At 42.7% G+C, this 13,998-nt stretch overlaps 1 protein-coding gene across 4 annotated transcripts in view; it reads left to right on the top strand.

The window, feature by feature from the left end:
- C2H1orf116 (chromosome 2 C1orf116 homolog) overlaps positions 1 to 6,004 on the top strand; it is a 60,815-nt gene extending 54,811 nt beyond the window's left edge. For all 4 annotated transcript variants that reach the window (XM_063955183.1, XM_063955182.1, XM_063955184.1 and 1 more), the window contains one exon: positions 2,939 to 6,004. In XM_063955183.1, the coding sequence (XP_063811253.1) occupies positions 2,939 to 4,941 (2,003 nt within the window). In that variant the 3' untranslated portion in view covers positions 4,942 to 6,004. The remainder of the gene's footprint in view (positions 1 to 2,938) is intronic.
- The last annotated feature ends 7,994 nt before the right edge of the window (positions 6,005 to 13,998 follow it).

Raw genomic sequence — 13,998 nt, 5'->3', positions numbered from 1 at the left:
AAAATAAAGCAGACAGTATTTACCCTGCACAGAAACAAAATAAGCCATCCAATTCTAACTCTCTCTGCACATGTTATATCTGCCCCACACCTGCAGTGCACATGGTTTTGCCCAACTGCTAACAAATTTGCTGCTACAATCAAGTCTGAATTACCCCTTAAATTCATACTATTTTTGGAATCCACATCTGAACAAGTGAATAGTGAATTAGATTTTAATTGGAACAGGAATCCTACTATTTAGAAAGGATTAGTAAGTCATTAGTAGCTTATATATTAACTTTCTATACCACCATCACAGATGATGGTAGTTGGCCACAAATTCCTATAGTGGTACCAGACTACCAAGCTTTGCATGCCCTGTCCCTTGCGCCTCGGTTTTACCAAACTATATAGTTATCTCTCTGGTTTAAGGAGTCTTATTTTTGGTTTTGACTGCAGACTTTTTTTGATAATGGGTGAGGTATATTTCCTAAATTGAGATAAGCATTTGGTTAATTAATGTTTATTATACAGGAGCGTCATAAGAGGTGTGGCAGTCTTATTATAGACCTAATTTAATAATCCATGTGAGCATTCCTAAACTCTCCTCCACTGTGTGTCTTATGTAAGACAGACCGTCAAAGAACATCATGTAATTAATAGCAGAGCTATGAACCATCTAAATATATCCTATGTATGTGAGTAAACACCCAAATATGTGATTCAATCCTTGCATACGGAACCTCCCTTCCTCTAACAGTTTGTCCTGTGATGTTAAGAACATCAGGTGCTAGGAACAAATGTACAGTAAAGGGAACTTGTGAATGCATGCTTCATTAATACCCCAACTTTCCAGATTGGGTGCCCCAGTGTACATTTTTGGAAATATGATTAAATGTGTAATGTCATTGTTTCTGCCCTTTTACCTCTGTCTGATATTACCCAGTCTTGTTTTATTACTGTGTCTCCATTACTGCTGTGCAATAGAATATGCTGGCGCTATATTGATAAGTGATAAAGTAAATAATAAGATGGTGGCATTTGTGAATTTGGAAAAGTTTGCAACTTCTGATGGGAATAGCTGGCTACAACTAGTTGGATTTTATTATTTACTTATTGTTAACCAGGTGGTAGAACTAGAATTTCTTTTTTTTAAAGCAGAAAATAGGGCACAACAAAATGACATGAAATTAATTTGAAGATGATGTAATTTTTGCAAACAACCCAGTCATTGGTTTCAGACAGTGGGGGAGATGTGTCAAAGCTTGTTAAGAGTAGACCAGAGGAATAGTTGGGAGTGCGCAAAGCTCAAATGAAGGAATGTGTGACACCTCCTCCTTCTCACTCCATTCCAAGGCACAGGTTTCCCATCACCCCATCTAGACTATCCACATTCCTCCCTCTCTGGACATAGGATACTTACTTGTTGGGTGGTAGTTACTGCTGTGGTCTTCTCCCATCTCAGCTGGTTCCCAGGGAAGAGGCAGCACTGTTTGATTACAAGATGGCTGATGTGAAAGTGAACTATATTAGTGCTGCACTTTCACACTTGTTATCTTATATTCTCTCCCATGAGAGCCAGCTGAGATGCAGGGAAGCAATGCTTTAAATATGTTATATTAATATACTTGCAAATGCTAGCTAGAAGTTGATTGGTTGCTATAGGCAACTTGTTCACTTGTCCACCCTTAAGAAGATTTGATGCATCTCCCCTGATATGCAAAAAATCTTACAAATAAGATACAATAGACATTGAGAAAACACACTTAGGGCCCCATTTATTAATGAAAAATAACACCAGTGGCATACTTCGTTTAGTATCATTGTGATACAAACGATAATGCAGCTGGTATTCAGCATTACTTACCTCTCCGGTGAGGTCCAGCGCTGTCTGTCCCCTCAGTGATATCCTCAGCTCTCCTGCTGGTAGCCTAATGCTGCCAGTGATGGTATGCAGAGTCATGCGCATGTGTGACATTCTGTCTGCGCATGTGTATGACTCAATCATCCTTTGGAGACCCGGCAATGCCTATAAGGCTTGGATGCTGGCAATGGGGAACGCATCGTTTTCGCCATCTGTAGATGGTGAGAGCACAGGGGCAAACGGTTGTAAACTTAGTTTACCATTGTTTAATGAATACTGAAAGTAGGACATTAGCACTCGCTAAAGGGGTTATGTTTTATTGATATATGGTGCCCCTGGTATTAAGAGACTAGAGGCATATTGGATAAAAGTATATATAAGATAACTACTCCTATCTTTGGGTAGTAAAGAGATGGTAGCTTTCTTTGGGTTAAATGGACTGGTATTTTCCCATGGCTGCATACTTGCCTATATCTGGTGTGTCCTCTATGGCTAAGCTAAGGATTTCTCATACTACCAGCTGCAGTGTGAGCCATCAAGGATGCTGCGCATGCCCTGGATCATATATATATATATATATATATATATATATATATATATATATATATATATACCCATCCACAGTATGCCGGCACTCACTTTACAATGTCCCAACTGCTCAGGTGCCACTCAGAGAAGTAAATATCCAACAGAAAAGAAGGCACTCAGAGACTGTTTCAAAGCGATAAAGAAAGACATCTGTATTTAAGATGTTATGACATCTAACGTTTTCGGAGCGGTTGCCCCATCCTGTAGATGTTATCCTGAGGACGGGGCAACCGCTCCGAAAACGTTAGATGTCATAACATCTTAAATACAGATGTCTTTCTTTATCGCTTTGAAACAGTCTCTGAGTGCCTTCTTTTCTGTTGGATATATATATATATATATATATATATATATATATATATATAAAATATAATCTGATTTTTACTGGTGTGATCATGCTGAAAATGAGTGTTTATGTTGTATGGTTAGCCATGACATAGTTTTAAGATTAAGGGAGCTTAAAATACTAATCAAGCTGCTTTTTTATTTTTATTTTTCATTATAGGCAATGATAAAACACAACCAAATAGTTCAACACTTTCTAAATCAGAGGAATGGACCAATTTGATTATTGATTCAAACAGAATTCCACAGGGGTATCACAGTTTCCCAAGAATAGTCCAAGCTTCTCGAGATGAAGTCCCAAAACCTCCTATGGTCCACAAACTAACAGATTCTAGTAATGACCTGGCAAAGCCATGGCATGGGAAACCCAAGAGCTTGTCCTCCATTAACCAACAGCATGCAGGGGAATCGGTTATATCAGATTTTCTCATTTTACCACCACCTGAGCCTTTCAGAGACCCCCAAATTATAGACAAAAGGCGTTCTGTTACTGATCCAACAGATGCACGTGAAGTCCGATTTGACAGAGCACTACTAAAATCTGCTAAAATTTCTGAACATAAAGAAGCACCACCTATATTAAGGCCACTTAATACAAAATCATCAACACCGTCCCTGTTCCCAAGAGTCTCATCCCCAAATAGTGGCTCTTTACAGACTCTTAATCAAATTGTAGATAAACCTGTAGATTCACAGTTTAAACAGGGCCCACCAACAGCACCAAAGCCACGTGCACTGCCACCACACATAATTATTAAAACAAGTGGGGGTTCATTTTCCAATCTAGATCCACAGAAAAGGCCAAGAACATTCTCGGCACATGAAAGATTGGACAAAGCAAGTGAAACTATAATTAAGGTTCCCCATTCTAAAGAACAAGAGCAAGCTAGACATGAGGCACTACAGAAATTAGGCTTGGAGGATAAATCAAGTCCAAAGGAAAATAGTTCCATCAGGTCCTCAAAAACAGACATATCTTTAGCACAGTGTGCAAGTGACCAAAGCCAAAAAGAAGGGTCTCTTCCTGCACATCCTACTATTGTAGTTCACAAACCACAAGATTTAAGAAAAAATGAAGGGCATACGAACAACAGATTAAACATGAAATTAGATGAACCCGTGAGTGGAACAGCCTTGTTAGTTCAAAAGGACACTCATGTTGATGAAAATCCTTTACCCAATATAAAAAGTGGGATTATTATCAGGAATAGACCAAGTGTGAAGACTAGTGCTCAAGAAGAGAACGAAGTGGTTATTCGACCTACCCAGCCTTTAAATGAAGTCCATATGGTTGTTGATGACTCTCCCAAGCAAATAAACTCTGATGTTAATAGAAACTCCTCACTTGTAAAGCCTGTCCCTCAGTCAAAAGCAGATGACGTGAGTGAAAAACTTGGTGATGCACCTAAAGAAGCATTTTCTGGATCAGCTGTTGCTTTCAAGTATCAAAAACCTGATGCTGGTGTAAAATCTACAAGTGTGAAAGCAAGCCAATTGGGGAAAGGAATTACAGTTACGGAAATTAATCCCATAACATTGAAAACATCAGATCACTTGCCTAACTTTGAGAAATCTCAGGAAAAAGTGGGTTCCTTGGAGAATGTCAACATCATTAGTACCAGCCCTGGTAAAACCTTTAGTTTCCCTCGGCCAAAAGAAGTATCTGTTGCTCAAGATAGTCCTGCAGTCATCCTAAGAGATGGAAGAGACAAAGTGGCTGTTGATAAGAGCAACAGACACAGCACTCACTTTGAACCATTGACTGAACCATACTTGCGTTTTCATCAGAGTTCAGTGCCTGGTCTTAAACAAATAAACATAAAGTCAAACACACTGGAACGTTCTGGAGTGGGCCTTAGCGGGTCCATTTCAAGCACTGAAAAGGAGAATCAAAAAGGAGGTAGCTCTTTTTTCAAGAAACCAATTTTTTCTGGAAACTTTCTGAGAAACAGCAGACCAAGACCAGCATCCCTTGGCACAGGAAAAGACTTTGCCAGCCTAGAGCCTTCTGTAGTAGAGGCAGACACTACTGAGAAGCGATCTTTCTTTTCCAGACCGTCTCGCTCATCTGCTCCTGTTACAAGTGTTAAGATTACTCCAAAAGGGTCTACAGAGGAGCATCGGAAAGAAGCATTAAAAAAGCTTGGTATTCTAAAGGAATAAACAGCAGTTTGCTCCTCTTATGTAGGAACTATACACTATATGCCTTTAGACTTACTGAAAATTAGGCTGTAGTGTTCCCACAGCACTTTTTGAAAAAATTTGCAAATGGATTATTTTAGTGATGAAATTGCACAACCCATTAAGACTTCATTATAGCAATGTTTCCACTAAACCAAAAACAGTTTTTATTCCTTCCTGAGTTTCCAACCAAATGGACCTTGCTAATTCATAAACATGATCTAGCTTTAAATATATTTTAACCAATAAATCTTTTTCTTATTTTTTATGTGTCTATTGATGTACGTAATCAAAGATGCTGCTTTAAAAAACAAAATGAGCTCTGTCTATCATTGGAAACATTTAATGGATAATTAAGAGATTCAAGATAATGTATATTTTGTTCTGATACTTATGTAATATTACGAATCATAACCTTCATTAGGCGCAAAAAGGGTTAAAAAAAAAAAGGTCTCAGTCACTGTATATTTGAAACTTTTATCCATTGTTTATCCTTTTGTTGTTCCAATAATTGTATCTCATTTTAACAATATAGCTTTATTTAATTTACTGCCTCATGTACAATGCTGGATCCACAGATTGCTGTTTATTGCCTGGACAATGCAAAATTCTTTCTTATACCAATGTAAATATATAAAGAGGGGGAGGGGAATAAAAACCCAATCTGTGTACAGATATACTGTTCTTCAGATAAAACCCCAAATTTTTGTAAAGATAAAATGATCTTCCGACATATAGTTTTCTGATTTTGTCATGTTGTAAGAGGTGAAATAAGTTTAGAGGATTTCTGTTAATCATAAAATAATTTAAATATTAACCTGAAGGCCAAAGGTTATCTGCAAGTTTAATTGCCAAAGTGGTACTGTGAAAAACTTTTTTCCTTTTTTTTTTCAATGGCATTTTTATTTAGTTCTTAGATTTTTGAGCATTTTATTTTATTTTATTTTCATTTGGGATGGTTCAAGGCAATAATGGCTAAAATACTTTGTTTTAAGACTCAAACTACACTAACCTTTTCCTGTTAATAAAACTTTTATTAAACGTAGTTTTTGTATGTGTATGATTTTAAAGTTCTCCACGTGCAGCCGTTATTTTATTAGGATTTGTTGTGAATAGTAAGTTATTGCTCTATAAAATACAGTATAATTCCTACATGCATTTACAGAATTTGCAACATCTCTCTCAAAATAACTTGAGAATAGTTTCTGGTCTAAATTGTTGTGACCAAAAACAAAACAAAAAACACTTTATTGTAGTCATCCTCACACATTCTGGGGGGAAAGATACAAAGTGGGCTATAGGAAATAGTCCATTCATGGTAATCTTAGGGAAATGTATTCTAAACATTGGAGGTCCATGACAAAATTGTGTTTTGTTTTTTTAACCTCCTTTTAGTTCTGTTAATATTTCTTTTTCATCCACTAGGGGTCACTGGAGTACTCTTGGGATATGGACGGCTTCCACCGGAAGAAGGCACTGAATAAATTAATTTTTGAGACTACTCCTCCCCTCCATATCCTCGAGCACTCCAGTGTTTTTTCTGTGCTCGACACAGTTAGAAGGCATAGTGGAGCTCGTCCACAAAGTATTGGAATTTTTTCTAAGTTTTTTTTTTTCCTTTCAAGGATTTCCACGTCCTTTCCCCCCTTCTAACAGGCGTGGGTCAGGAACAGTGGAAGCGGCTGAGAACAGCCGTGAGTGTCGGACCTCTCTGTAAAGAGCTCCCTCACTCCACCTGCAGGCTGCCTGCAAAAAGCTGGACGGAGCTTGGATGAGAAGCCCCGTCATAGACTTTTGTTACGGTCCAGGTATGTTGGGTAGGGGCGGTCAGCTTATGCTGCCGCCCCACTGTTGGGGATTGTATTGGGCATGTTTCACTCACTAACGACCGCTGCCCGGAGCGCGTGTGCATAGGCCGCTTCACGGCTCTATGCAGCGCGCTCTCACTCTCCGCCGCTCCCAGCATCTTAAGTTACCTAGCAGACCGCTGCTCCCTGCGCCGCAGCAGCCGATATGTTCCCCGCTGCCTGGCTACACAGGAGGCCACTCCACTCTATGCTGTGTGTGGCGGGCCGGGAGCGCGTGTGCATAGGCCGCTCCACGGCTCTATGCAGTACGCTCTCTGCTCCCGCTGACCGCCCGCAGCAGCCGAGGAGTTCCCCGCTGCCTTGGCATACAGGTACAGGCCGCTCACACGGCCCTATGCAAAGTTCCGCAGGCCCCGACCCGGTGCTGTACACGGAGGTCGTGGGGGTGGGGGGAGACATTAGCAGTATTGGCAGTGTCAAGCTTTGTAGAAAAACTTGGTACTTAACATGTTTAATGTTCTCCTGTCTGTTCCAGGATTCCTATATTACATCTCGGCTTAAGAGTGGTACTAGGGGAATTTGGGGGTCAGTTTTCTTATTGCTGGCAGGCACTGCACTTGCCTGATATATACAAGGAACTTTGGTGTTATTACTGAGTCGTGCAGACTGTCTGTGTGTAGTTTGTATTGTCTGTCTTTATAATGAGTAAGACACCAGCAAAATCTAAGAAACATTTTTCATGTCTATGTCTGTAAGAGTGTGTTGCCTGATGGATCCACCACATGTACAGCATGTGTTGTTAATACAGCCACAAATACGATTTCCACAGAAGTAAAGCCAGCATCTCTGGACCCTCCATGGGCTTTACTTGCAGATGTATTAGTTGGTTTACAATCAGAGCTGGCCGCCTCTCGTGAAGAAAGAGAGGCGGCAAGATCTGAGTTTAAAATGAGACCATTTGAGTTACCAGGGGAGTCTCAATCTGGTCAGAGGTCCACCTTGAGTGGAAAAGATAAGTTTCCTTTTCCTAATAATTTTCCAGTCTCTGGGATACTAGACCTCACTGAACATGAGTATGAGGAGGGCGAAATAGACCAACAGTCAGATAGTGACGATTTTGACAGCCCAGGTATTGATAATCTCATCAGAGCAGTACGTCAGTCGCTGGAGTTTACGGAAACTGAGGAGCCCCTGACGAATGATGAGGTAGTCTTTACTAAACGACAGAGATCTCCGATGTGTTTCCCTATTTCGGAATCTCTTAATAAAATGTTACTGGAAACACGGAAGAATCCGGATAAACGGTTTTCTATACCTCGTAGATTTAAATCGAGTTACCCGTTTCCAGAGTCCATGACAGCTACATGGGAGAACCCACCATCGGTGGATTCATCCGTATCTAAACTTACAAGGAAGTTAACCATACCAGTACCAACTGCTACTACGCTTAAAGACCCTGCAGATCGTAAAATAGAGGCTATGCTAAGGTCCATGTATACAGCAGCTGGAGTGCTGCTGAGACCTGGGTTGGTTGGCATTTGGGTTACTAAAGCATTAATGGTATGGATAAAAGAGCTCAAGTCGGCTCTGCAAGATGACCATCTTATACTTCTCGCGGATCAAATCTGGGAAGCTGCTGAATATCTATGTACAGCTTCTACTGACGTCTGTCAGCTTACTTCTCGCCTGTCCTCATCGCTAGTCATAGTTCGACGAGCACTTTGGCTGCGTTCTTGGCAGGCGGAGACGGAGGTTAAAAAAGGTATAGAGGCATTGCCTTATGATGGCGAGAAGCTTTTCGGTCCTGAATTGGACAAATGGATTTCTGAGGCTACTGGAGGAAAGTCTGTGTTTCTTCCATCGCCTACAACTATACCTAAACGGAAATATTCTGGTCTGGCGTTCAAATCCTTTAGAACTCAGCCCTTTCGTGGGCAGGGCACAGGAGCAGTCACGCCTGGTAGAAGAGGTCGGGGACGTAGTGCCCGACAATCCAATGCACGTCGTCAAGACACTAAGACCACTAACAAACCAGTGGCATGACGGGCTCCCAGCCCATCTCGGAGACGTCCACAGATGGGTGGATCCGCAATTTAGTATTAGAGGGTTACAAAATAGAGTTCGATTATCTTCCGACAGGAAGATTTTTCACGACAGGACTGCCTGTGTCGGACGACAAGAAAGCAGTTCTGCAGGTTGCCATTCAGTCTCTGCTGAATGCTGCAGTTGTAATTCCGGTCCCCGTGCAGGAACAGGGGCAGGGTTATTATTCCAGTCTGTTTCTGGTACCAAAACCAGATGGCTCAGTCAGGCCAATATTGAACCTAAAAGGTCTCAATCATTACGTCACTTACCACAGATTCAAGATGGAATCTCTCAGGTCAGTAATTGCAGGGTTAGAGCCACAGGAATTCATGATTGCACTGGATCTCAAAGATGCGTACTTACACATTCCGATTTGGCCACCTCACCAGAGTTTCTTAAGGTTTGCAATAAGGCGAGACCATTACCAGTTTCAGGCTCTGCCGTTTGGCCTCTCATCAGCGCCTCGGGTATTCACCAAGGTAATGTCCGTGATGATAGCTCATCTCAGGTCCCTAGGAGTAATAATTGTTCCGTATTTGGACGATCTACTCATAAAGGCTCCGTCTCAACAATTGCTTCTCCAGCATGCTTTGCTAACGTACAATGTACTAGTTCAGCACGGTTGGATAGTCAGTTTAAAGAAATCACATCTAATTCCGTGTCAACGACTTCAATTCCTAGGGATGATTCTCGATACAGTAAATCAAAAGGTTTACCTGCCACAACAGAAAGTACAGGTCATTCGTCATCTGGTGCAATTAGTGCTCAAGCCACGCACAGTCTCAGTACATTTGTGCATTCGCCTTTTAGGCACAATGGTGGCGGCTTTCGAAGCACTTCAGTTCGGAAGATTTCACTCACGTCCGTTTCAACTGGAGGTGTTAGCGCAATGGTCGGGATCACATCTGCAGATGCACCACAGGGTGAGATTGTCGCCACAAGTCAGGGTGTCTCTTCTCTGGTGGTTAAAAATACACAATCTATCTGCAGGGAGACGATTCGGCGTCGTGAATTGGATAATTCTGTCAACAGACGCAAGTCTCAGAGGTTGGGGAGCTGTAGTTCAGAGTTATCGGCTCCAGGGCCTCTGGGCAGATCACGAAAGATCGCTATCCATAAATGTTCTGGAACTCAGGGCGATTTACAATGCTCTAAGACAAGCAGTGTACATGTTTCGTTTTCAGACTGTTCAGGTGCAGTCAGACAATGCGACGGCAGTCGCATACATAAACAAACAAGGAGGAACGAGAAGCCGCATGGCAATGCGGGAAGTAGCTCGGATCCTCAGATGGGCCGAATATCACCAGGTGATATTGTCGGCAGTGTTCATTCCGGGAGTGGACAACTGGGAGGCAGATTTTCTCAGTCGTCGGGATTTTCATCCAGGAGAGTGGGCATTAAATCCAGAAGTGTTTCAGATGTTGATCCAGAGGTGGGGTTACCCTCAGGTGGATCTGATGGCATCCCGCCACAATCATCAGGTGTCACGATATGTGTCCAGAACAAGAGATCCAAGGGCAGTGGCGGTGGATGCTCTCACAGCCGCGTGGCCGTACAGCCTCGTGTATCTGTTTCCACCGTTTCCGCTGCTCCCGCTGTTGCTAAAACGGATCAAGAGAGGGTCCGTCACAGTCATACTAATAGCGCCTCATTGGCCTCGGAGAACTTGGTTCTCGGATCTCCTCGGTTTACTCGCAGACGATCCGTGGCCACTCCCACTACGTCCGGACCTGTTACAACAAGGTCCGTTCCTTTACCCCGATTTAGCGCGGCTGCGTTTGACGGGGTGGCTGTTGAAAAGGCCATCTTGAGAAGAGAGGGCATTCCGGAGTCTGTTATACCAACCATGGTACGAGCTAGGAAGCCGGTTACGGCAGCTCATTATTACAGAATCTGGCGTACTTATATAGGTTGGTGTGAAGCTCGGAAGTTTCCGACATCATCTTTTAATTTATCCCGTCTTTTGTTATTTTTACAGATGGGGTTAGATGGAGGACTACGTCTTTCCACACTAAAGGTGCAGGTATCTGCGTTGTCAATTTACTTTCAAAGGAAATTGGCCTCGTTGCCGTCAATACATACGTTTCTACAGGGTGTAATGAGGATACAGCCTCCTTTCATTCCACCTACAGCACCATGGGACTTGAATCTGGTTTTAGATTTCTTACAGTCCGATTACTTTGAACCCTTACAACAAGTGGATATTAAATTTCTCACTTGGAAAACGATTTTTCTTTTAGCCTTAGCTTCGGCTAGGCGTGTTTCAGATCTGGGTGCCTTGTCGTGCAAGTCACCGTATTTAGTTTTTCATGATGACCGAGCGGAACTTCGGACGAATCCCGCTTTTCTACCAAAGGTAGTGTCGTCTTTTCACATCAATCAACCAATAGTAGTTCCGGTATTAACAGAGAATGCTGAAACGTTGGATGTGGTTCGCGCATTACGCGTCTATGTATCCCGAACGTCTACGGTTCGTAAGACGGATACGTTGTTTGTTCTCTATGATGCGGCTGAGAGGGGTTGGCCAGCCTCTAAGCAGACCTTATCCAGATGGATCAAACTGACCATACGTCAGGCTTACCTTCATGCTAGGTTACAGCCACCTACATCAGTAACAGCTCATTCCACACGTTCTGTGGGAACGTCATGGGCAGCGAGTCGTGGGGCTTCTACGACACAGCTTTGCCGTGCGGCTACTTGGTCTTCAGTGCACACGTTTGTGCGCTTTTACAAGTTTGATACGTTCGCGGCATCAGCATCTAGCTTTGGCCGTTTAGTGTTACAGGTGCCAAACAGCTCTCCCGCCACGGAGGAAACTTTGGTACATCCCAAGAGTACTCCAGTGACCCCTAGTGGATGAAAAAGAAAATAGGATTTTGGTACTTACCAGGTAAATCCTTTTCTTTGAATCCATAGGGGGCACTGGACGCCCACCCAGAGCAGTTTATCTGTTTTAGGAAGTTCAGTGGTTCTTATGGTAACACACTTTCACGACTGGTTTAAATTTAACAAAGGTTAATCAGTTAGGGTGTCAACTGTTTAGTTGTCTGTTACGTTTTGTGTCAACTTTATTGTTGTCCGTGAGATTATAGGTAATTCTCCTTTTGTCAATCTCTCTATCGATCCTGTTCGGCTCAGTAAAAAACACTGAAGTGCTCAAGGATATGGAGGGGAGGAGTAGTCTCAAAAATTAATTTATTCAGTGCCTTCTTACGGTGGAAGCCGTCCATATCCCAAGAGTACTCCAGTGCCCCCTATGGATTCAAAGAAAAGGATTTACCTGGTAAGTACCAAAATCCTATTTTTCTTACTTTTAACATTACTTTACAATTACTGGCAGATTGTTGAGCGTTGTTACTACAGTACAATCAAAATTCTGTTATCATACACAATTTATAACTTGTTTCTGATGTACTAAAGTAGGACTCCTGTTGCAAGAGGGTCTACTACAGTATGCTAGTGCTTGGGATCCCATGGCCCAGCATACTGGCGACAGGATCCCGACCAGCGGTATGCCGGCAGTGGGGCGAGCGCAAAAGATCTCTTTGCAGGCACTGTGGTGCGCTACGCACGCCACGCTATTTATTCTCCCTCCAGGGGGGTCGTGGACCCCCCAAGAGGGAGAATAGTTTTTGGGATTCCGGCGCCGGTATGCTGAGCACTGGAATCCCGACAGCCGGCATATCAAATGCCTCCCGTTGCAAGGACTCTTCTCAAAACATTACAATATTCCATCAGCAGCAATAATATGAGGGTATTGCTCACTTGGCTTGTACTTTGGTCCAATTTCATGCTATCAGATTTCTAGCAATTAACAAACACCCAGTGTGTAGCAGTGTTGGCGCAAAGCCCAACATAACATACAATGTTCCCATACACTACAGTCATACAGAAAGTTGATAAAATAAGATATCGGGCCAGAAATCATTACACAGCATTTCAATAAACAGATAATGGAGACATACAGAACGTGGTAAGAGGCCAGATCCAAATGGGCAGCTGAATATATAAAGAGTGACTTCAGAGGGTAGAGCAGATAAATGAGTTAATCAATTATCACTGACTGCTATGTTAAGTCCTTAAGAGATGTGACTCAGACCTACTTTCTGGCTGCTCCCTCAGAGAAGGGGAAGCCATATTGGAGGTGCATGGCATGGCTAAGTGAGGGTGTGAATGGGCTTCATGGCGCAAAGGGGTGTTTGGAGCCTTGCCTACGTGATTGAGTGGGCCACCTGTTTATACGGGAGTCTCCTGGATGTTCAAGGAGAGTTGGCAAATATGGACTCGCTCACTGGTGTGCCAGCTCGTAACAACTGTGTTCATTCCATGCCAGGAACCAGTGATCCATTAAACACTATGTGCAGTACTCCAGAACCTCTGAGAGTCAAACTGCTGCTTAGATTGTACAACATCAGTTGCTGAGTGTGACACTCACCGGATGTAGTGAGCATAAAGATTTTGGGATGCCTGTCCCTTCAGCATGCTTATCCATAGCACAAGTGCCACACACACTTTTCTTTGCCATCAAGTAAATGGGGATAAGGTGACCATCTCCACAGGAAAAGGAACTGTTTAAAGCTATCTCAGAGATGCAAAGGGATGACTGAGTTGTACAGACATGTCCTCATACATATAGCCTCACTATGCCACAAAGCGCAAGGTTTCCTCATACATCATTTCTGCAGTCACACCAAACAGCCCATCACGGCATGCCAGGTCCCGTGCTACTCTGCTAGTGTCGGACATCTTTTTTTTTTTTCTTTGCAGAAAAGGCTTCTTAGTCACAACGTGATGCAGCAGGAGACCGTGCCAATTAATTTAATATGCAACACTTGTGTATCTGTGTGTGAGTGAATGTTTACAAAGCACAACGGAACTTGGCATGGAAAAAAGCTCCATATCAATTTAATCTGCACAGTCTCCTGGGGCGTTCATAGCTGCATTGCATTGCAACTAATATACATTTTTGGAGAGTCTCAAGGGACCTGGCATGCTGAGAGGGGCTGGTTGTTGCGACTGAAGCAATGATGTATGAGGACGCATCTGTGGCATGAAATTTGGGAAACCTTGCTATTACAACAAAAAAGTTGGTATAGAAAGGAAATAAAACTACCACAAAAGTAACGTCCTTGGCTCGTCGCACCAA

The sequence above is a fragment of the Pseudophryne corroboree genome, chromosome 2, assembly GCF_028390025.1.
Source record: "Pseudophryne corroboree isolate aPseCor3 chromosome 2, aPseCor3.hap2, whole genome shotgun sequence".
NCBI classification, from domain to species: Eukaryota; Metazoa; Chordata; class Amphibia; order Anura; family Myobatrachidae; genus Pseudophryne; species Pseudophryne corroboree.
Note: the sequence above shows the minus strand (reverse complement) of the source record. Positions and strands in the feature narration are given on the sequence as shown.